General features: G+C 32.8%; 1 protein-coding gene across 1 annotated transcript in view; it reads left to right on the top strand.

The window, feature by feature from the left end:
• Positions 1 to 19,121, top strand: part of CSMD1 (CUB and Sushi multiple domains 1) — a 1,073,346-nt gene that overhangs the window by 884,831 nt on the left and 169,394 nt on the right. The window contains exons 25-29 of the mRNA XM_062489724.1: positions 3,243 to 3,369; positions 5,146 to 5,348; positions 13,131 to 13,322; positions 15,411 to 15,549; positions 18,315 to 18,502. Of these exons, the coding sequence (XP_062345708.1) occupies positions 3,243 to 3,369; positions 5,146 to 5,348; positions 13,131 to 13,322; positions 15,411 to 15,549; positions 18,315 to 18,502 (849 nt within the window). The remainder of the gene's footprint in view (positions 1 to 3,242; positions 3,370 to 5,145; positions 5,349 to 13,130; positions 13,323 to 15,410; positions 15,550 to 18,314; positions 18,503 to 19,121) is intronic.

The following is a 19,121-nucleotide window of genomic DNA, read 5'->3' as shown; positions in this document are numbered from 1 at the left end:
TCTAATCTATATGTGGCATCTTCAAATGTCAAACATATAACAGTTAAAATAGTAGTAATTAAAAAAAAAATCCTGCATATTCCAATCTGACCTGGAGGAAGCTAGGGAACCCAGGATCAACAAAATCTAAAGGAAATTGCCATCTTTGCTCCAGTAGAACATCTTTCATGATCCTTCTTCAAAATACTTTTGACCAATATGTATGTTTTTTCATGCTGACTTTATCTAATTATTACTGTATTCCTACCATGTAATGCTTCCTCTAGTCATGTATTTCCACCTGTACTTCAGTTTTCTTCATATTAATATGTTTTTAAGATTCTATATTTCACTTAAGATTTCCACTCTATCTCTTTTCTTCTTCTTTTTTTTTTGTCTTTGATTTTGTACCTTGCATTACTAGATTTGGTTTTTGTATTTTATATCCAATCTTTTGAAATATTTTGTGCCACAATTTCTTGAGAATTTTATTTAATCTCTAAGTGAAATTATGTCCCTCAATGTTTTCTTTTTCTTTCCTGAGAGATGTTGGTCTTATTTTCTGTTTGTTCAACCAAAAGGTATCTTTCTATGTGCTTTTATCTCTCTACATATATTTTTAATTACTGTCCTTGTTCCTCTCCTTAAAATAAAATTTTGGGACTGCATCTGTTCTGTATAAACTACCTCTTCTCATTTCTAGTTTAAGTCTCTTCTGGACCATTAATTAGTTCCCCAAGAAATCAAATGTTTACTGTGCTCTCTTAAAATCTTCTAAAAGTGTTTCCTTCTAAACAGTCTCTTACAGTCTGTTATCTTCATTAAATTTGGGGGTGGGGGGTGGCGGGGAGGTTACTGTTCTGTGCACAGGAAAGCTTGCCATAAAGAGCCCTGAATGCTCAGTTATATATTTGCAGATTATTTCAGCATGGCTTCCCTCCCTCTTTACATCTATAAAATCTCTTCTTCCATCAGTTTTATCTTATGTTATCAGTTTTCTCTTTTTCTACTCTGATTTGAATGATTTTTTTTTCTTCTTTTTCTGAAGTTATCATGAAGTTCCAAACATCACTTTCTTTCTTAGAATAATTTTCTTAAAATCCTTGTGGATATGTATTATTTTTGCTGGTAGACTACATCATCATTTGATATTTGCTGTTCTCTTCAGTGATATTTATATTTTTCATTGTATTCATTGTCATTTCAGTCTCATTCACAAAAAATTCAAGCTTATACATAGACATATTCCACACATTCTACACTTACTAATTTTTAGTGATAAACTGTTATACTGGTCTTAGCATTCATTCTCATTTTCTCTTTGTTCTAAACCTTAATGAAGAAAGCCAATGAATTCTTTTAATTCCTTCTCTAGAAGTTCCCAGAAATGATTGTTGCTACTATTAGTTATAGTGTAGTAGCTTATATAGTATATTTTTGATGTGCTGATTTTACAGCATGCTCAGTTCTGCATATTGAAACACAAAGTTTTTGAGTTATTTTTATAATTACTTCTGAAATTTTACCATTGATCTACTCTTAAAATGGATTTTAAAATAAATAAATAATTATATGTATATGAAATACATAATATATCGTCCTAAATTTTATGGTGTATTCTTTTCCTAAATGAGCCTTCTCAGAGTTTTAAATCAAGTGTGTCAGTTAGTTTGAGTTTAAATTTTGGTTCCACTGAGTCAAATTTAGTTCTTTGGTAAATACAGTACTGTATCAGTAATTTCTTATCTGTAGTTATCTACCACAGTGATTATTGCAATCCAGACTTTCTTGTATAATGGAAATTAATTGAAATCGTAGAAGAGGGTTACGTTGGAAGAAATTTTGTACTGAAGTTGCTTCCTGCTGTGGTTCTGTATGTAGAATATAGTTGTGATGTTGAGTAGCACCGGGTCTGAGACAGAGACAGCACTCACAGTTCTTGTAACAAGGACTATACCCTCTGGTCTTTGTCAGCATGCCTTAAACAGGGAGATGGAGTTTCCCAAGCACACACGTGTGATTGGTTGCCAACTCAGTCACACATTTCCTTGATGAATGATACCTCTGCACTTAGGATCCAATAGATGGCCCGGAATTCTCACCCATGTACCTGCCTGCTTACAGGCTGGCTGGGTTTCAGATTGCAGCTTTTAGACCAGCTGCAGTATGCAATTCAGCATGTAGTGTTTTGAGTGATCAGACCAGTAGGATAAATAAGTAAATCAGTCACCTTATTTCCTCTATGGTAATTTTCCCTCATAGTAACAACTTGGTTGTGAGCAGTGACTTGGTGGCATGTACAAAGATTAATAGTTGCCAGGAGTATTGCTGACAGATTATTTGGTCCAACTGCCATGATTTTTCCATCATCTATGTCTTACTATGCTTGCTGTACAGCTGTGCTTGAATAAATCACCATGTTAGGTTTTTGTAACAGCACTACTTGTAAGGCAACACTATAAATGTACTAGAAATTCAAGTATATCACTTAACTGAAGAATCATGTATCCTTTTAATTTAGTGGCACATGGCTGTTAGTTTTCTTTCATCAGGGTGTGTCTTTACACGGGCCAGACAACAGCATGATGCTCTAAACAAGTAACACGATCATTTGATGCTTACCATTGCTATTGGTCTTTCCACAAAAACAGCATTGATAGTAAAAATGTTTTAAACCAGACACCATGTACTATCAAATCGTAGGTTTCTGATTTACTCTCTTGCTTTGCAAGCATTTGGCATTTAAATTTTTAAATAGCAAAGCAAACTCCTAGGCAATACCTACTGCTTTTTGGCATAATTAAACCTGAAGTTATATAGAAGTAACTTGGAAATATTGCACTAAAATAACTTTGACATTACAGCAAAACAGAAAGCTATTTTAATTATAAAGTTAAATGCTGCAAAGTTTGAATTCAAACATATATTGCTAGAAAAGATAAAATGTTAGATGGGAAATTTCTGAACTATTTTTGCTGTCTTGCTAAAATTGTGCTTTTATAGTCTCAGTACATATTGAACCAATCTGGTTCAATAGCAACATAATCACAGAAGTATGGTTTATTTCCTTATAACAAGGTAGGAGTGAGATAATTGCGTCCATTTGTAACTTATGCACGTGTCCTGGTTTGTATGTATGTGTACTACTTCAGAAATATTAGGTTATTCTGTTAACTTTTTAGAAAAGACAGAGATGTGGAACGGATGGAAAATGGAAGTGCCAATTACTATGGTTTCATTAGTAATTTAATCCTATTTTGCAGCTGAGTGTGGTGGTCGAATTCATGCTGCTACATCGGGGCGCATTTTGTCCCCTGGTTACCCAGCACCATATGACAACAATCTTCATTGCACTTGGATTGTTGAAGCAGATCCAGGAAAGACAATAAGGTACATACTTAATTACAATATTTATGGTTGACTTCAGTATTTCATAATTTTTTTGTTATTCTCATATTTTTCTATACAAGCTGCTGGTTTTCACTGGTATAGTCAAGGTATTCTTCTATAAGATGCTGTGTCAGTTTTCTTGGGTTGCTTGCCTGTTCAGGAGTAAAGTCCCTGGATATGGAACAAGATAAGCAACATTCAAGGTGCATTTGAGTATTGCCTCACCCAAAACTTGTCTTTTGCACCAGGACCATACTAGATTCCACAAATCCCAGAATATGTTCCAGTGTTAATTAGTATTATTAAACAGCTTACATAAAGATGAACAAGAACTTTAGGAATCTGCATAATAAAACAATTTCCGTGAATCACAGGTAGGAAAAGAATGTTGTATTCCCTCATCCTCTCCCCACGATAGTTCTGCCAGGAAACAAATCAGTGAAATATCAGTGCTAGGGAAAAGCACAGACCTATTATTTGAATTAACGTGTTGCCAAATTCAGCAAAAGGAAGAGTTAATCAGTGAAACCAATTAACTCTGTGACCTGCACAGGAACTTGACACCTAATTACTACCATAGCTATAGCACCTTCAGGAAAAACTGGTGTTATCTCAAGACCCACACTGGGCTCTGAAGAAGTCTGTAGTGGGTTGACATTATCCCTCCTCAGCAGGATGGAGCAGGGTGAAAAAAACTTTATAAAAACCCCTTGTGAATCAAAATAAACTCAGTTTAATAAAACAAAAGCAAAGGTCCATTCATGGAAGCAGAGGGAACCAAAAGATTTATTCTCTACTTCCTATCAGCATGTGATGGCCAGCCACCTCTTTGGGAGTAAGCCTTCAGTATGTGTTGCTCTGGAAGACAAACATAATCACAGAACATTCTGATTTGAAATAGGCTCACAGGCAATACAATCTAAAATACAATTGCCAAATATTGAATTTACACCATCGTGGGTTATTTCAATGCATAATATTGTTTAAATAACAATTTTAAAATTAATGATTTCCAGTTAAGGACTAATAAGATGAAGGAATGTCAACACACATCTATTTGAAACAAACAAACAAAAAAAAGAGACATTTTGATATTTACTTATTAGAGTTCTTCAGCATTAAGAATGTAAACATTCAGGATTTGGAGACAATTCACATATTTTGCCTTATAAGATAACATTCCTTACCACCTTAACAAATATAACTCTTCACCTGAAGATAAATACAGGTTACTGTGTTATAACACAGTTTTATACTTTACATATTTTAGCAAAAAGCCAATCTATTATTTTTATCTCTCTTTTTTTTTCTTTGTATGGGAAAGGAAATTCCATGCTGACAGCAGTTCTTGTGCTATGTGTTCTACTGTCTAGTAGCTACTACATTTTTAAATTACATATAATTCAAGCAAAACAGCATTCTTGCTATCCTCATTTGAATAAAAAGAGGAAATCTTTGACAAAATCATAGTTCGCATACCTTAAAATATTTATCATAAAAATAAGATAATGTATAGACTTATAAATTAAGTCTTGAGGAATTATTGCACACAATAGCATTTTCTGTCACTCAGACATTTAAAAAACAGACTCTTACAGACTGCACGACTCTTACAAGATCATCTTGTTCAACAGCAAAAATGAATAACTGCTGAACCACCAGGTCGTCTTCAGTCCTAAACAATGTCTTAAAACTACATCTTGGGAATGATTGCTTGGAGTTTCATGTAATTGTGTTTAACAAGTAATGCACAGTACTTTTACTTTTTCTTTGCAGTCTGCATTTTATTGTTTTTGATACTGAGGTTGCTCATGACATCTTGAAGGTATGGGATGGGCCTGTTGAGAGCAGCATTCTTCTCAAGGAGTGGAGTGGCTCAGCTCTTCCAGAGGATATTCACAGCACTTTCAACTCATTAACATTACAATTTGACAGTGATTTCTTCATCAGCAAATCGGGCTTCTCCATTCAGTTTTCAAGTACGTAAACATTTTTCTTCTCAATTATAGTAGTTTCATACCCTGTTTATATACATTATTCCTACTCTTATCGACTCTCTCAACTCTGTTGCAACTTCCTCGGTGTTTAGAAGAAAGGCGGTTATATTTTTTTTAATTGTGTTATGTGTTTATGCAGATGGCTACAGCTAGGGAGAGTTTTTGGACTTACTTTGAATGTTTTAGGTTTATTATTCCTTATTTTCACCAGTAACTACATACCTAGTTTTATCTAATTAACATTACTTAAGAAGTCAAAATGGGTCTGTACATACAGAACTTTTTTTTTCCTCCAATAGTTTTAAATATTCCCACTACTGTTTACCTAAATAGACCCACTACTATTACTGTTACCTATTATTCATGTTTATGGTTTATGTTGGTTACGTTTTTTTTTTCTCAAAACATTGGCTGCATGATGCATGATTTTTATGACGGAAACATTCTTTGTATGATTAAGATAAAGAATACAAGACACCTTACCATATTGAATTACACTTAAAAATTTAATATTATACTTACCAAATTGATCTTTAGGTAAAAAGTTAAAGCTTCTTTTTTTATAGAAAAGTTATGATCAATATTGTACAAGTGATATTTTAAAACTGGATATGTGGAATTTTTCTATGTTATTTTGACCTGAAGACTGGAGGTAGGACACAGGAGACTGTATTTTTGTCTTTGATTAAGTCATTACATCCTTATATGCCTAGATATAATGTATGTGTTCCTCTTCAAGGCATAGGAAAATAGTGAATTAATATGTGTGAGTCATTCAGAACTTAAGGGTTCTAATCAGATATCTGTCATTATTATTTGCATGAAGATGTGATCTTGGGTTTTTTCTAGTCTCTAAAGTCTGTAATGCATTTTACATTTCCCTATTTACTTCATTTTTCTGTATTTTTCTGAATGTTGCATCTACCTCCCTCAAAACACTCTTTTATCATTCTAACAAAAACTAGTTACAATCGTATAAAATGAATTAAAGACAAGAAGCAGAATAAATATTTCTAAAGTTTCTCACTAGTGTGCTATATAATATGCCGGGGTTTTTTTATGTTTTATATTTGTGAAAATAAAAGTGTTTTTTCCTTGTCAGGATTAGCGAACACACTTAAGGTTGTATTATATGAAAATAACTTTATGCCCAGATTTTGAAAGGACAGAAATGTTTAAGCAGTTCAGTTTACCAACACATTCCTTAATCTTCTGTTGCACTAAGAGCAAGTAGAAGACTATTTAATGCTTTAAGAGACAATAACTGATTTTCCCATCCTAGTATAATATCTGATGGATGCACTGAGTGATTATGCTGACAGTTGCAGAATATGTTTTACTGACATTAATAGGAATTAGTGATGATGACCTGAGACTCAAGTATAGGGAAAATAGTTTCATTCACTCTGATTGACAAGTGGAATGTGTTGCTAATTTTTTAATTGTAAAGAGTAAAAATTGAGATTTAAGGAATGTGTTGAAGTAAATGTTTAGTTATTTAATCTAAAAATCAGTCTCATTTATTTAGCCTTCTTGAGGCAATGAGCAGACCACTGTGGCCTTGACCTGTAAAGGATTTAAAGTAATTAATCTATGGCTAAGTAGGAATCTTTACATATTTTAGTATTCATCATGTATTCAAACTGTTGGACAATTTATAGCAAAGCTGCACAGAATATTGACAGTTCAGTGCTTTAGTAGCTTATCTATATAAAAGATTTCTGAATTGCTGAAACTTTTTTTTTTTTGGCAATTGCAGAAGATGTAGACATTTTGTTACAAGTTCTATGAAGGTAATTTGTGAAGCTTTTTGTCTTTGCATCATGTGAAGGATTTTCAAGTGTTGCATCTGTTAATGAGTATTTAATTTACCTCTTAATTATAATTGAAGAAGTAAATTTCAGGTTCAGAATTGCACAGAATTTGAAAACCTTTAGTAAGACAGGTTCTGTACTGGATTATGCAATTGGAATGTCTGCATCCATGGACAGCCCTTTATGGGATCAGATAAAGGATATACATTTCAGAATATCAGGTCAAATGAGCAACTTAAAGACAAAACATAAAAGTGCTAATTTTCATCTGGAGAATTTGTTTCACTGTGCTGTGAATGTGCTAATTAGTCTCTATACTTTGCACTCTAGAATGTCATAACTGCATCTGACTAAAAAAGAGGTCCTGTGAAAGGGTAATGTAAGGTAGATCAGAAAATATCACCTATAAATTACTTACTGTTAATTGTAAATGTAATTAGAGGTATTTTTATGAAAAAAAAAAAATTGTCTGAATCTTGCAGAATATTTGGACATTAAAGTACCCTGTCTTGACCACTCAGCTCAGCATGCAGAACATGAGGACATGTACTAACAAGAGTGATTACGTTAATTGAAATCAGTCTAGTGCTTTTCATTAAAACCTAATTACCATTTAGTTGTGCATAAAAGGACAAAAAATGAAGTCCAGTGTACAAAACCAACTTTTACTCTGGGGGTTAAATGCATTTAAGCTATGTATTACAAAGTCAGGGATGTCTACGAGTTCTTTCTGGCAAAAGGGTATAGGCAGATTTGGTATTTGGCTTCTTTATTGCAAGGAAAGTTACTGGCAGCAAAAACTTCTTTCACAAGTTAACCATTAAAAAGTGCTATCTAACTTAGCTTAATTCTGTCCTACATATCTAAGGTAAAGGAGATAAATTTCCATCTGAAATTGTCTTTTTCTTCTTATCAGCTAGAGGTCTAGATATACTAGCCATATTGTCATTCTTACAGGCTCTGATAACTTTAGTTTAAAAATACCTAATATTATTTCTACCCTTTTTTTCTTCAGCTAAATTCTCAGCTGTTGCAACTTCAGAGAACTGTATCATTTTCTTCTGCTAACTGGTGAATTTATAGTTCTTTAGGTGGTCTTACAGATTTTGGTCCTCAAGGCAAATAATACATCAAAGGATTTTATTCACACTCTCCTTTAAGATAAATAAATAAATAAAATTGGAGATATCTGTCTTTTCTAGAGTCAGACCTCTCTATGATAATTTTCTATGCCTTTCTCTGGTTCTGCAGTGTTGTAAATTTCTCTTAGTTATAGTGTTGTGTAAGCATACACCTTAATTAAAATTGTGCTGATTTCTGCTTTCATACAAGCAAAGATTTGATTTTTTTTGTTAGCATAAAACAACTGTCAAGATGTTAATAAAGTAGCAAAGTACTTTTTCTCAGTTTATTGTAATGTTTCTGTCTTATTAGAACTTTGAACACTCATATTATTAAAAGCAAAGATACAAAACCAAGGCATTTCTATAATTGGTTTAGTCCACTTTTGATTTTTCTGTTGTTTGCATCTTTTCTCAATATTTTTAAATTCTGCTCTTGAACTATATGCAGAGATAAGCAATGATGATTAAAGATGCCTGACTAAATCTTTAACTTAGCAACACAAGTCACCAATCATGATAATACAAGTAAGCAATTTACACTAATTTTAATTGTAAGAATTATTTGGAAATTATTCTGTTAGATGCTGACTTATCTGTTGTCAACTTGCTTTCTCTGGCAAAAGCATAAGCATGGTTGTTCCTAATGGCACTGGGCTTAATATGACACATCTGTTTAAGCAATGATTTCTGCTTTTGTCTAGCTTTACAATTACATTTGTTTGCCTGCAGCAACTTTTACAGTAACTCTGTCACCCTATCTTGAACCGAGTACTGTTGTCTTGAACGTTGTTCCTTTGCTGTTGAAATATCTTTTAATCACTTGCCTAATGGCCGAAGTTGCCATATTTAAGTGGTATAAGTATTTCCAGACAGAATCTTCATTGCTAGAATTCCTCATGCAATTGTTCCAGATTGATTCACAATTACATTTTTGAGGAAAAGGGGCTAGCACAAAAATATATTTTTAAAGAAATTTGCAATGCATAATGGAGAATCACATATTTGCCTTGCTAACTAAATAAATTTTGAGTTCAATAAAAATGAAGTACATTATGACATCCTTTGTTAAAACAAAAAAAAGACATAAAACACAAGAATTCAACATTTTTCAACTCTGTAACGTAATAATTTCACAATTCAGTGTCTTTTGCTGTCTGATAAATGTTGCATTTCATGCTTACAATAACATGGTGATAAAAACATGGTCATGAAACTGTCATTGCACTTCTATCCATCATCTAATCCATGGCCTGGGAAAGGCATCCTGAGCCCCAGAGATAATAACAGCTCTTCATTTGATTCCTGCAGAACCAAGCAAAATTGAATCTTGTAGGTTAGTTTGGTGGTTATCTCTAAACTTATGAGCTTTTGTACTCCAGACTTTAATAAAGAGGCTACATTGGTATTTGGGTTTCTTTTTTCTTTACATTCTTGGACAATACATGACATTTAAATATGTTGTTGGTGCTAATTTGCACAGTACTTAGTCTGTACATATACACATGTTATGTGAGTTACTTTTTGGAGGACAAACTTTATTCTTTGACATTTCACAATGTTAGTCTGAAATCACTGCAAATCCATGTACATCTCAGCTTTGATATGCAAAATTCCTTTTCAAGCTTATTATTATGAAAACATAATGCACTAAACAGGGGAACTTGTGCAATTTAAAAGCCTGGAAAAGTCTATATTGTTTTTATAACCACGTGGACAAGGAATAAAATGGTGTCTGTAGCACAACACTACAGCAAATGGCTTACGTGTTTGTGACAACAGACAGTGAAAATTATAGGCATGAAGGTGATGTTTTTTATTTCCTTGAGGTAAAAGAGAATAAAAACTTAAAATTTATATAAAAAATAAAAAATAATAATAAAAAAAGAACAAATAAAACCAGTGAAAGATAAATTAGCCAAAAATCAAACATTTTGCTCACAGGTCTACCGACATGCAAATGCATAGTGTCGTATTCTCAAAAGCAGTCTCCATTGATTTTCAATTCAATTTTAGATCAACTTTGAGATATAATTTGAGGACCAAGTACAAAATAAAATATAAAATGGGATTGTCACAGATTCTTAAATTAGAATCAGTGAGGTTTAACACAGTGGCTGGCCACTTATGGAGATCTTAAAACTCCTTGACAACCTGTGGATTTTCCAGCTGCCTGTTCTTCTGGAACCTACCTCTGAGTTCCATCTTTAATGCACACAGAAGCTTGTTCTGCTCTGAGCAGATGAGACAGTAAGAGAGGGGAAATCTGTATAGAGAATCTCTATAACCCACTGAGTATCATCTAAGCTTAAGGGTAAGAGCACATATGCAAGAGCTGAGAAGTAGCAATTACTTATTTTCCAGCTTAGCGGCGTTCACATCTCATCTCCTGTCTGTGCCATTTTAGGAATATAGTTTTTCTCAGGCATTTTTTAAATGTCTAACTATGTAATTCAGTTTGATTTTACATCCTTGAGCCCACAAAGTAATTATTGATTTCCTTGCTTTACAGTGTGTATGTTTTACTTGTTAATGTTACAAAAAAAAAGAGCAGTGAATGAAATAAGGTGACTTTACTTTTTGGATTACTTATAAATACATATGACCTCTATACCCTTCAGATATTTGCAAAATGCCAAATGAAGCAATACTAGACTTGTAATTTTCATGCAGTTACAGAGTCTCTTGGGATTCTTGAGAAGTAAAACGACTTGGAAAGGAGGCAAGTTGAAAAGCTGACAGTCTGTCTAAATGTTCACTTTACTAGATGACATGTCAGTGCTTAAATGTTCAGTGTTCTATTTAATTAGGATCAAGTGTATTTGGCACAATAAAAAGGCTGTTGGTTTCAAATACATAAAATAACATCTGAGGCTACAAGACCAAAAGTGTAAAGAACATTTTAGTGTTTAATAAATATCTGTGATTTTTTTTTTAATTTACAACTTTTTATATGAGAAATGGAGTTTGTGAAATTAATATTAGAAGGCATCAGTCCTTTCTAATTGATGGATACTTGACACAGTTAAAATGGGAAAAGTGTTGTTTGCTGAGATATTATACAGCATAACCTTTAAAAAGAAAATTAATCTAGTCATATATGTTTAAGAAAAAGACAGCAATTAATGGCAGAGATAGGCTTGTGCTCATTTATTTGGAAGTCTTTAACAGATGTGCACTAGAGCAATCCATTGTTCAGAGCTATTGTTGTCTGTCAAATGGGGAAAAACTTCTCTGAGGTCACGACCATGTTTTCATTCCCTTGTGGCCAAACATACTTTCAGTAAACTTCACTACTATGGGGTGTCACGTAAGTTGTCAGAGTGGTGCCTGGGGAATCCTTACACAGTACTTATTAGTAGTGACAGCTATTACTTTAATTCCTAATGGAAAAAAAATCCACCACGGTTGAAAAACAGCCATATCTTCTACTTCTTTTACATGTAGGAATGATCCAAAGTATGAGATTTATTGTTTTGAAATAGAAACAAGAACAAAAAACTATGAATAATAAAATGGCAAACAAAGATTCAGATTTTTTAAGTGTGTTAATTATAATAATCCACAAATTCTCCCATTAAGATATTTTACAATTTCTGTGATTTATCTGTGACGACCCATTTGCTAGAGAATGCATAAAGCCAACTTAAGAGTCTGAAAATCTTGTTTCTTATTTTACTCTTTTTTTTTTTTTTCAATCTTTCTCTCTTCTGAAAATTTACAACACAGGGGAAAAAAAAAAATTCCAATTGTATAACCTGGCAGTTTTTTCAAGTTTGAAAATGTTTAGCTGCTCTTGCTGTTTCTTATAGTGGTGTACTCTTTTGGTGTGGACAGAAGGAGTAGATGCAGCTGTTAATTCAGAAACTGCATTATTATGGTCAGGAAGGTTGCATACTGGTGGCAGATAACAGTACCATTGATGACAACTGTGACATAACTGGATTTATGACTTCTTATGTTGTTTTTTTTTTTTCACATTTATAGTCAGTTCTTTTAAAAAGATGTTTGGGTAAGGACTGGTAGGAAAAAGAGTGTAGTTCAGTAGGGACATTAGTCTTCAGAGATGGACCTCCTTTTCTTTGTAAGACTACAAAGCTTATTGCAACTCAGGATGTCTGAATACCTGAAGCCAGTAGAAGAGAAACTGAAACCAGAAGAGACCAGGCATCTTCCAGAAATCCATAGTGCATTTGTGTATTCACTTTCTGTGTGATTGTTTTAAATCATACTATACTGATTGCTCTGCTTAGTTTAACATTGCTTTGAGAGTAATTTATTCTTTTACAAAGCAAAACCCATATCCAACTTCTGAAGACTGATCATAAGTGAGATATTTTGCTAAGATTCAGTTTAACTGATCTCTAACAAATTTGTCTCTTGCCCCTGAAATGAAAATTTCGGGGCTGCATTAAACAGCTGTTTGATTTAGCCAGATAGGTAAAGAGCATTTGTATGGTACAGGGTAGTAGGACTATGAAACAGTATTATTTACTACATGGTATTACTTACCCTGTTGTGAAAAAAGTATCAAATTTGTTTTGATAACCAGTTAAAGTGAGAAAAGGAGTTACTAGTTCTTTAGATGTGTTAACTGGACAAAATCAGTCCATATTTTATACTAAAGATACTGGCAGGAAGTTGACATAATCATGATGTATCTGTGGGCAGATTTTTATAAAAGTAGAGAAACAAAATGCCTTCCTGAATTACCTGAAGAGTAAATAATACTATCTCTGATTGGAATGTTAATGTGAACTTGTTGTACATTTAATTATGCAGGGTAAGTGTCTATACCTTACATCTTTTATTTCATCATTTCCTTGCAGCTTCCATTGCATCAACGTGTAATGATCCTGGGACACCACAGAATGGCACTAGATATGGAGACAGCAGGGAACCTGGAGACACCACCACCTTCCAGTGTGACCCAGGCTATCAGCTGCAAGGGCAGGCTAAAATTACCTGTGTGCAACTGAATAATCGATTCTTTTGGCAACCTGATCCCCCTACATGCATAGGTATTAAGATAGATGTTAGTCTCTATTTAGGACTAATACTGATAGGATTTCTTGTTCAGAAACTGGGCATCTGGTGCTCATGGTGGAGTGATGATTTCTGCAGAACTCAGTTATTTTGTACTTACAGACAATGTCAGTCTTCTTCTCTTGATTTACAGTATTTTTGGGTGTGAGTTTCTTACTTTATTCTTAAAATTTAAAAAAAATTAAAATTACAAAGTCTAACAGAAATAAGTGAACAGAAGTTGTGATTTGGATAAAAAAATGTTGAAATGGTTTCATTCGAATGTTCTCCATGTAAAAGTTTAGTTACATAAACTGTGATCCATTATTTATTCTGAAAATATTTTTTTTAATTTATTTATGAGTTATCTCAGAGATTAAATACCTATCCTATGCAATTCCTTGGAAGATGGATACTTACTGGGAAAATTAGATTCAGAGAGGGGAATCCAAGTGACAATGCTGTTGAAAGAAATTAGATGTATTTCCATAGCACCAGGAGAAGGTTAATCCATAGTTCTAGATTGTATATAGGTTTCACTGAGGTTCTTGTCGGTAGACAATAATTGCAGGCTTAGAAATTTTGCTGAATTGTATTTTTACGATCATTAATGTAGATTTTCTAGGAGTAATCAACATTTGCAAATTTATCTGCTAGGTGTAGTAGTTTTTAAAATCCTTGTTATTTTGTTGCCTACTAATTTATAATTAAATGAAAACTTAATTTAGCAGTCCTTAAACCAAGGTACAGTATCACTGGAAGAAACATAATGCTTTTTCTTTCTACAAGGCATTTTGGAGATGCACTTTCCAAAATAGCATTTCCTTAAACAACTGCAGTCCCTCTGTTTCTCCGAAGTCAAAATATTGTTATGGATTCAAGATAATGGAGGATAGTTTTTCTGACTCCATATCATGTTACAGAATTGGAGAAGCACATATCTGTGTACTTTCTTCAGGGTAATTTATGTGCAGTGTACAAAGCAGTGTGAAAATGCTTGCTAAACATATTGGGATCATTCACAAAGTAAATATCTAAAGAAAAAAATAAATTATATATATGGTATCTAAATCTAGAAGATTCATATTTTTACTTTAGATACCAATTATAATCACTCCATATTTCTTTACAGTTTAGCATAAAACCCCAACAGAACAAACCTAAAAGAAAGAAGGAAATAAGACAGAAAGAAAGAGAGAAACCCTTTGGGCAAAAAATACAGACATAGTTGCTGTTATTCTTCCATATACTCAAGGTGACTTTGAAGGGGAAAGCATATTAAAGTAATCTTTAATGTAGACATGACAATAGTAGAAGCCTTAAGAGTTCTGTAAAGCCATTATATGTAATTTTAAAATTTTCATAAAGTCTTTACTTTAGTATGCTTATAAATGCAATGGCCTGAAAAGAAATCTCTTTAAAATGTTTAGTGTAGATTCCAAATCCTTATTACGAACTGCTTTGCACTATTAATGTGTTTTGCTTAGTTTAGTAGATTTGGTAATGTAGATGCAGCCTGTCTTGACTGCTTTACTTTTTTGTTAGACTTACTTTTGTTAGACTTTGTATATGTGATTATCATCTATGAGAGTAGGATTCCTTATCTGTTTAAAAGTTCAGTTCACGGTGACTAAATGAATGTATTTGATTTTTGATCTGGGTAATATCTTTACTAAGTGAATCAAACTGGTTTCTGCAACATCTCTGGTCAATAGAAATTGCAACCTGACTCCTACTATTGAGCTTTCCCAGTTCTTAAAGTACTTCCAGCACATAAGAAATTTTCAGCATGATAAAGACAGGATTAAGTAATACAAAAAATATACAGGACTTCCTTTTTAACTTCATATTTTTATTCCTTTAGAAAGATTTCTTCCTCTGCCTCTTTTGAATATGAACAGAGGTCACATTTTAAAAGCAAAATAGAAAAACTTGCTAACAGGAAGTGGGAAAGTTATGTGTTTTTAAAAATATATTATTAATTTTGGTAAATGTAGAAGTCATTCTAATTCCACTTAACAGCTAATATACTCTTGAGAATATAACAAGTAACCATATTCTTATTTCGTTTTACATGGTGACAGCTGCATGTGGAGGAAACCTGACAGGCCCAGCAGGAGTAATTTTATCACCTAACTATCCACAGCCTTATCCTCCTGGGAAAGAGTGTGACTGGAGAATAAAAGTGAACCCTGACTTTGTCATTGCCTTGATATTCAAAAGGTACCATTTCTCAATGAATTCCTCTGCTTTAAAGGAATTTAAATGTCAAATCTAAAAATGGCAATATTTATAATTTATTAAAGCTTCTAATTTAATTTTCTGGCTAGACCCTGGAGCATATATCTAATATGTGCTATATCATTGATTCCAAAAAATGTAACATAAAAAAAATAAAGCTATATGGTATATTTGGTATCTAATATATTCCAGGAGAACAAAACTTTCTGTGACATATCAAATAAAAATCCTTGAAAAACCATATCAATTGGTAGAAATGCTTGATTTATACTACTGCAACTAAGAATTGGGACTTAAAGTGCAGTGGAAATTTTATCTGTAAGCCAGTTCTTTCAGGATTTTAGAAATACAGCCTAAATATACTTTACTTAAAGTGCATAAATCAGAAAAAATATTATTTTACTTGGCCAAGAGATAAAAAGACATTGAGATAATGTTTTATCATCATTTTAATTATTTCCTTTGTGTTCCATAATCAATCTATATGTGTTGCATAGATTTTTACGAGTTGAAGTTCAGGGATATAGTCATATGTTTGTCATTTCTAATTGAATCAGTCCTAAATAATCATCTTGCTTGCTTTATCTATGTATGCAAATGCTCTTTTTTTTTCATTTTTTGATAAATTTTGCTTTTGTGTTTTAAGTGTGATTTTAAAGTTGAGAATTGCTGTTGTATGGAATGTTGATGAGTTGTGACTCTTTTAGGAAGAGATGGTAGCATGTTAACTATTTTTCTGTATTATATTTTTACCCTTTCTGTGAATAAAAAATAAATAAATTAAAAAAGCATCATAAACAAAAAACAACAACAACAACAAAAAAACAAACAACATCAAACACAAAAAAGTCCAGTTTCTCTAATTACAGACTGCACATTATTTTCTAAAATGTTATTGATAGACACAAAATTAAGGAATGGAATCCTAAGGTACTTGAAATGACATAATAAAAAACATAGTAATTCTGTTATTCTGGTATTTGATCAAATAGCATTAAGATGTAAGAATAGTTCTCCACTAATTACACTCTTGAAGATGTCACATGATAGTTGTAGTAAGCAGCATATTTTTGTGGATTGCCTAAATAATCAACCCAAATGCTCCATTTCAAATAAGATTAAAGAAATGTACAGTTAATCAATATTTCAATTTCTTTATGAATATTAATGTAGGGAGTACAATATGAGCAATATAATGGAATTTTCCGCTTATGCTATGCTTCCAATAAATTTTCTAATTGGTTGCAGTCCAGTATTGCACACACTTCTCAGTACCTGAGGTTAGACAGGTCTGGAGTTCCCTGGTTCTTCTCTCACACCTTTCTTGTAACTTGCAGTATCATTGGCCACCTTCCAGACAGCAGGGACCTCCCCAGACTCCCAAGACCTTGGACAGATGATGGAGAGCAGAAGAAATAATGTTTCTTTGACATTTGCAAAACCTACTTTCCAAACCATTTCCTGTTCATTTCACCTCACCTTTCTCATTCTTGGGCAGTATGCTAGATCTAGGCCTGTGCTGTTCTCAAGGATCTGCCTTTGAGGAGACAGCAGTGTCTGCACAGGATGTGAATGTGGACTGAGAATGGGGAGATGCATTATGTTTGTCAAATGTGCGTTTCCTACAGAAAGATTGAAAACCATTGCTCTGTACAGTTTGATTTTCCTTGGTCTTTAGGTTTCTATTCCTTTTATCACTTCTAAAATTCTCAACTAAACACTATCTGTCTTAGCAAATATTTTAAAGTAGCTTTCTGGCTTTTCTTACCTCTTGTAAATAGGGCATAAAATATTATTCATTATATGTAGCTGTTTCCATTTGGCTTTATGATTTTCTTTTTCTGCTGCTTACTTAGCTATAGGTATTATTAATTTTGTTTTACATAATTTGGAAAAGTTTGCATCTAACAGTACTAATTGATATAATAGAAAGAAAAATTCTGACCATCACACTTGGGGAAAAGGCAAATATTTATTTATTTTGTTCCACAAAGATAAATAGAAAAAAAAGTATTTTCAGCAGACTGAGTCCTTCCTTGGTCTTTTTAATGCATTTCTATTTAATGTAGTTTTAATTTTCTTTTATTTTCTTCAGTGTTACTCTGCATTTCTCATAGAACTGCTCAAGATTTATCTTTATGTTTTCTCAGTACTCATCTCAAATTCCTCTGAAATCCATTAATATTATTTTCATAATTACTTTGTAAAACATATAAATGTCACCAAATATACCATAACATAGATGGTTCAGTGAGAATTAATCTTAATTCACATTAGTTTTTCACCTTAGTTCATCATGTCTGATATCTGGGTAAGAACAAAGACAAGTTCCAAGATAATGGCCCATCTATATGAAAACATATTTCTAAATTGATAAACATGCTTGTAGTGGGTCGATTTGGTATTATGCAGTTTTGCCAACTAAAAGCTGGGCTTTTAATTCAAGCTATTTTTCTGGGTCATTCCTCTGGTAAGAGGCAGAAGTTCTGAATCATGATTCCATGGTCTCGAAAAAAGTATTTAAAATAAGTGGTGGATATTCATAATGGCTTTTGGAAAGCTGAATGTGTTTATGTCAATGATATAAAGAACTCCACAGTTAATTTTTACCATGAATCATATTTAAAAGGATATTTATTTCTGGGGAAGAAAATGTGTTAGGCAGAAAATTGGTAACTACAGTCACAGTAATTTTTTACTCATTAAAAAAACCCCAAAGACTTAATTATTTTTCCCTTTATTTTCAGTTTCAGTATGGAACCCAGTTATGATTTTCTACATATTTATGAAGGAGAAGATTCCAACAGTCCTCTAATTGGCAGTTTTCAAGGCTCACAGGCTCCTGAAAGAATAGAGAGCAGTGGTAACAGTCTGTTTCTGGCTTTTCGCAGTGATGCTTCTGTTGGAATGTCAGGATTTGCCATTGACTATAAAGGTACATTCTTATTGTAATCAAAATAAAAGGAAAAAATGTTACTTAGTAATTTAAAAAAAAATTAGTCTTAAAGACACAAATCTGTTTATTTCTGTATGTACTCATAACTGAACTGCTAAATACCTTTACACATCAATGTATGGTTTAAAAACTATTTTCTTTATGTGAAGGGACACAGAAATCCTATTTAATGAAATGTCTTTCACATCACTTACACACATTTTCATCTTCCAGAAAAAAAGAAATATGTAGAAGATGCACATCAAAAGTAACATTTGGAAAAAAGTTAGACAACAGTGAAATTATCTTCCCAAGAATTCCACCTGACTGCTTCTTCTTTCTTGTCAATACATACCAATACATTTTCCTTACCACATTGTTTTGAATCTACAAACGCATTTTTAAATTTATATTACTGGATAGTATTTGCTTTTTTTTTTTTTTTTTGAGGGGGTGCCTCTTACTAGATAGAGACTGGGTTACACTGACTGTGTACTAAAGCCAGACAATCCTGAAGATGCTGGCTTTTTTTCCAGTCACAGATGTTGTCTGTGGTTTGATTATAATATTTGCTGAGTTTTATCAAGCTGTTTTTCAGCAGTAGAAGTGCTGCCTCAGC

Source organism: Cinclus cinclus, chromosome 3, assembly GCF_963662255.1.
Source record: "Cinclus cinclus chromosome 3, bCinCin1.1, whole genome shotgun sequence".
NCBI lineage: Eukaryota > Metazoa > Chordata > Aves > Passeriformes > Cinclidae > Cinclus > Cinclus cinclus.
This window is presented reverse-complemented; position numbering and strand designations above follow the sequence as displayed.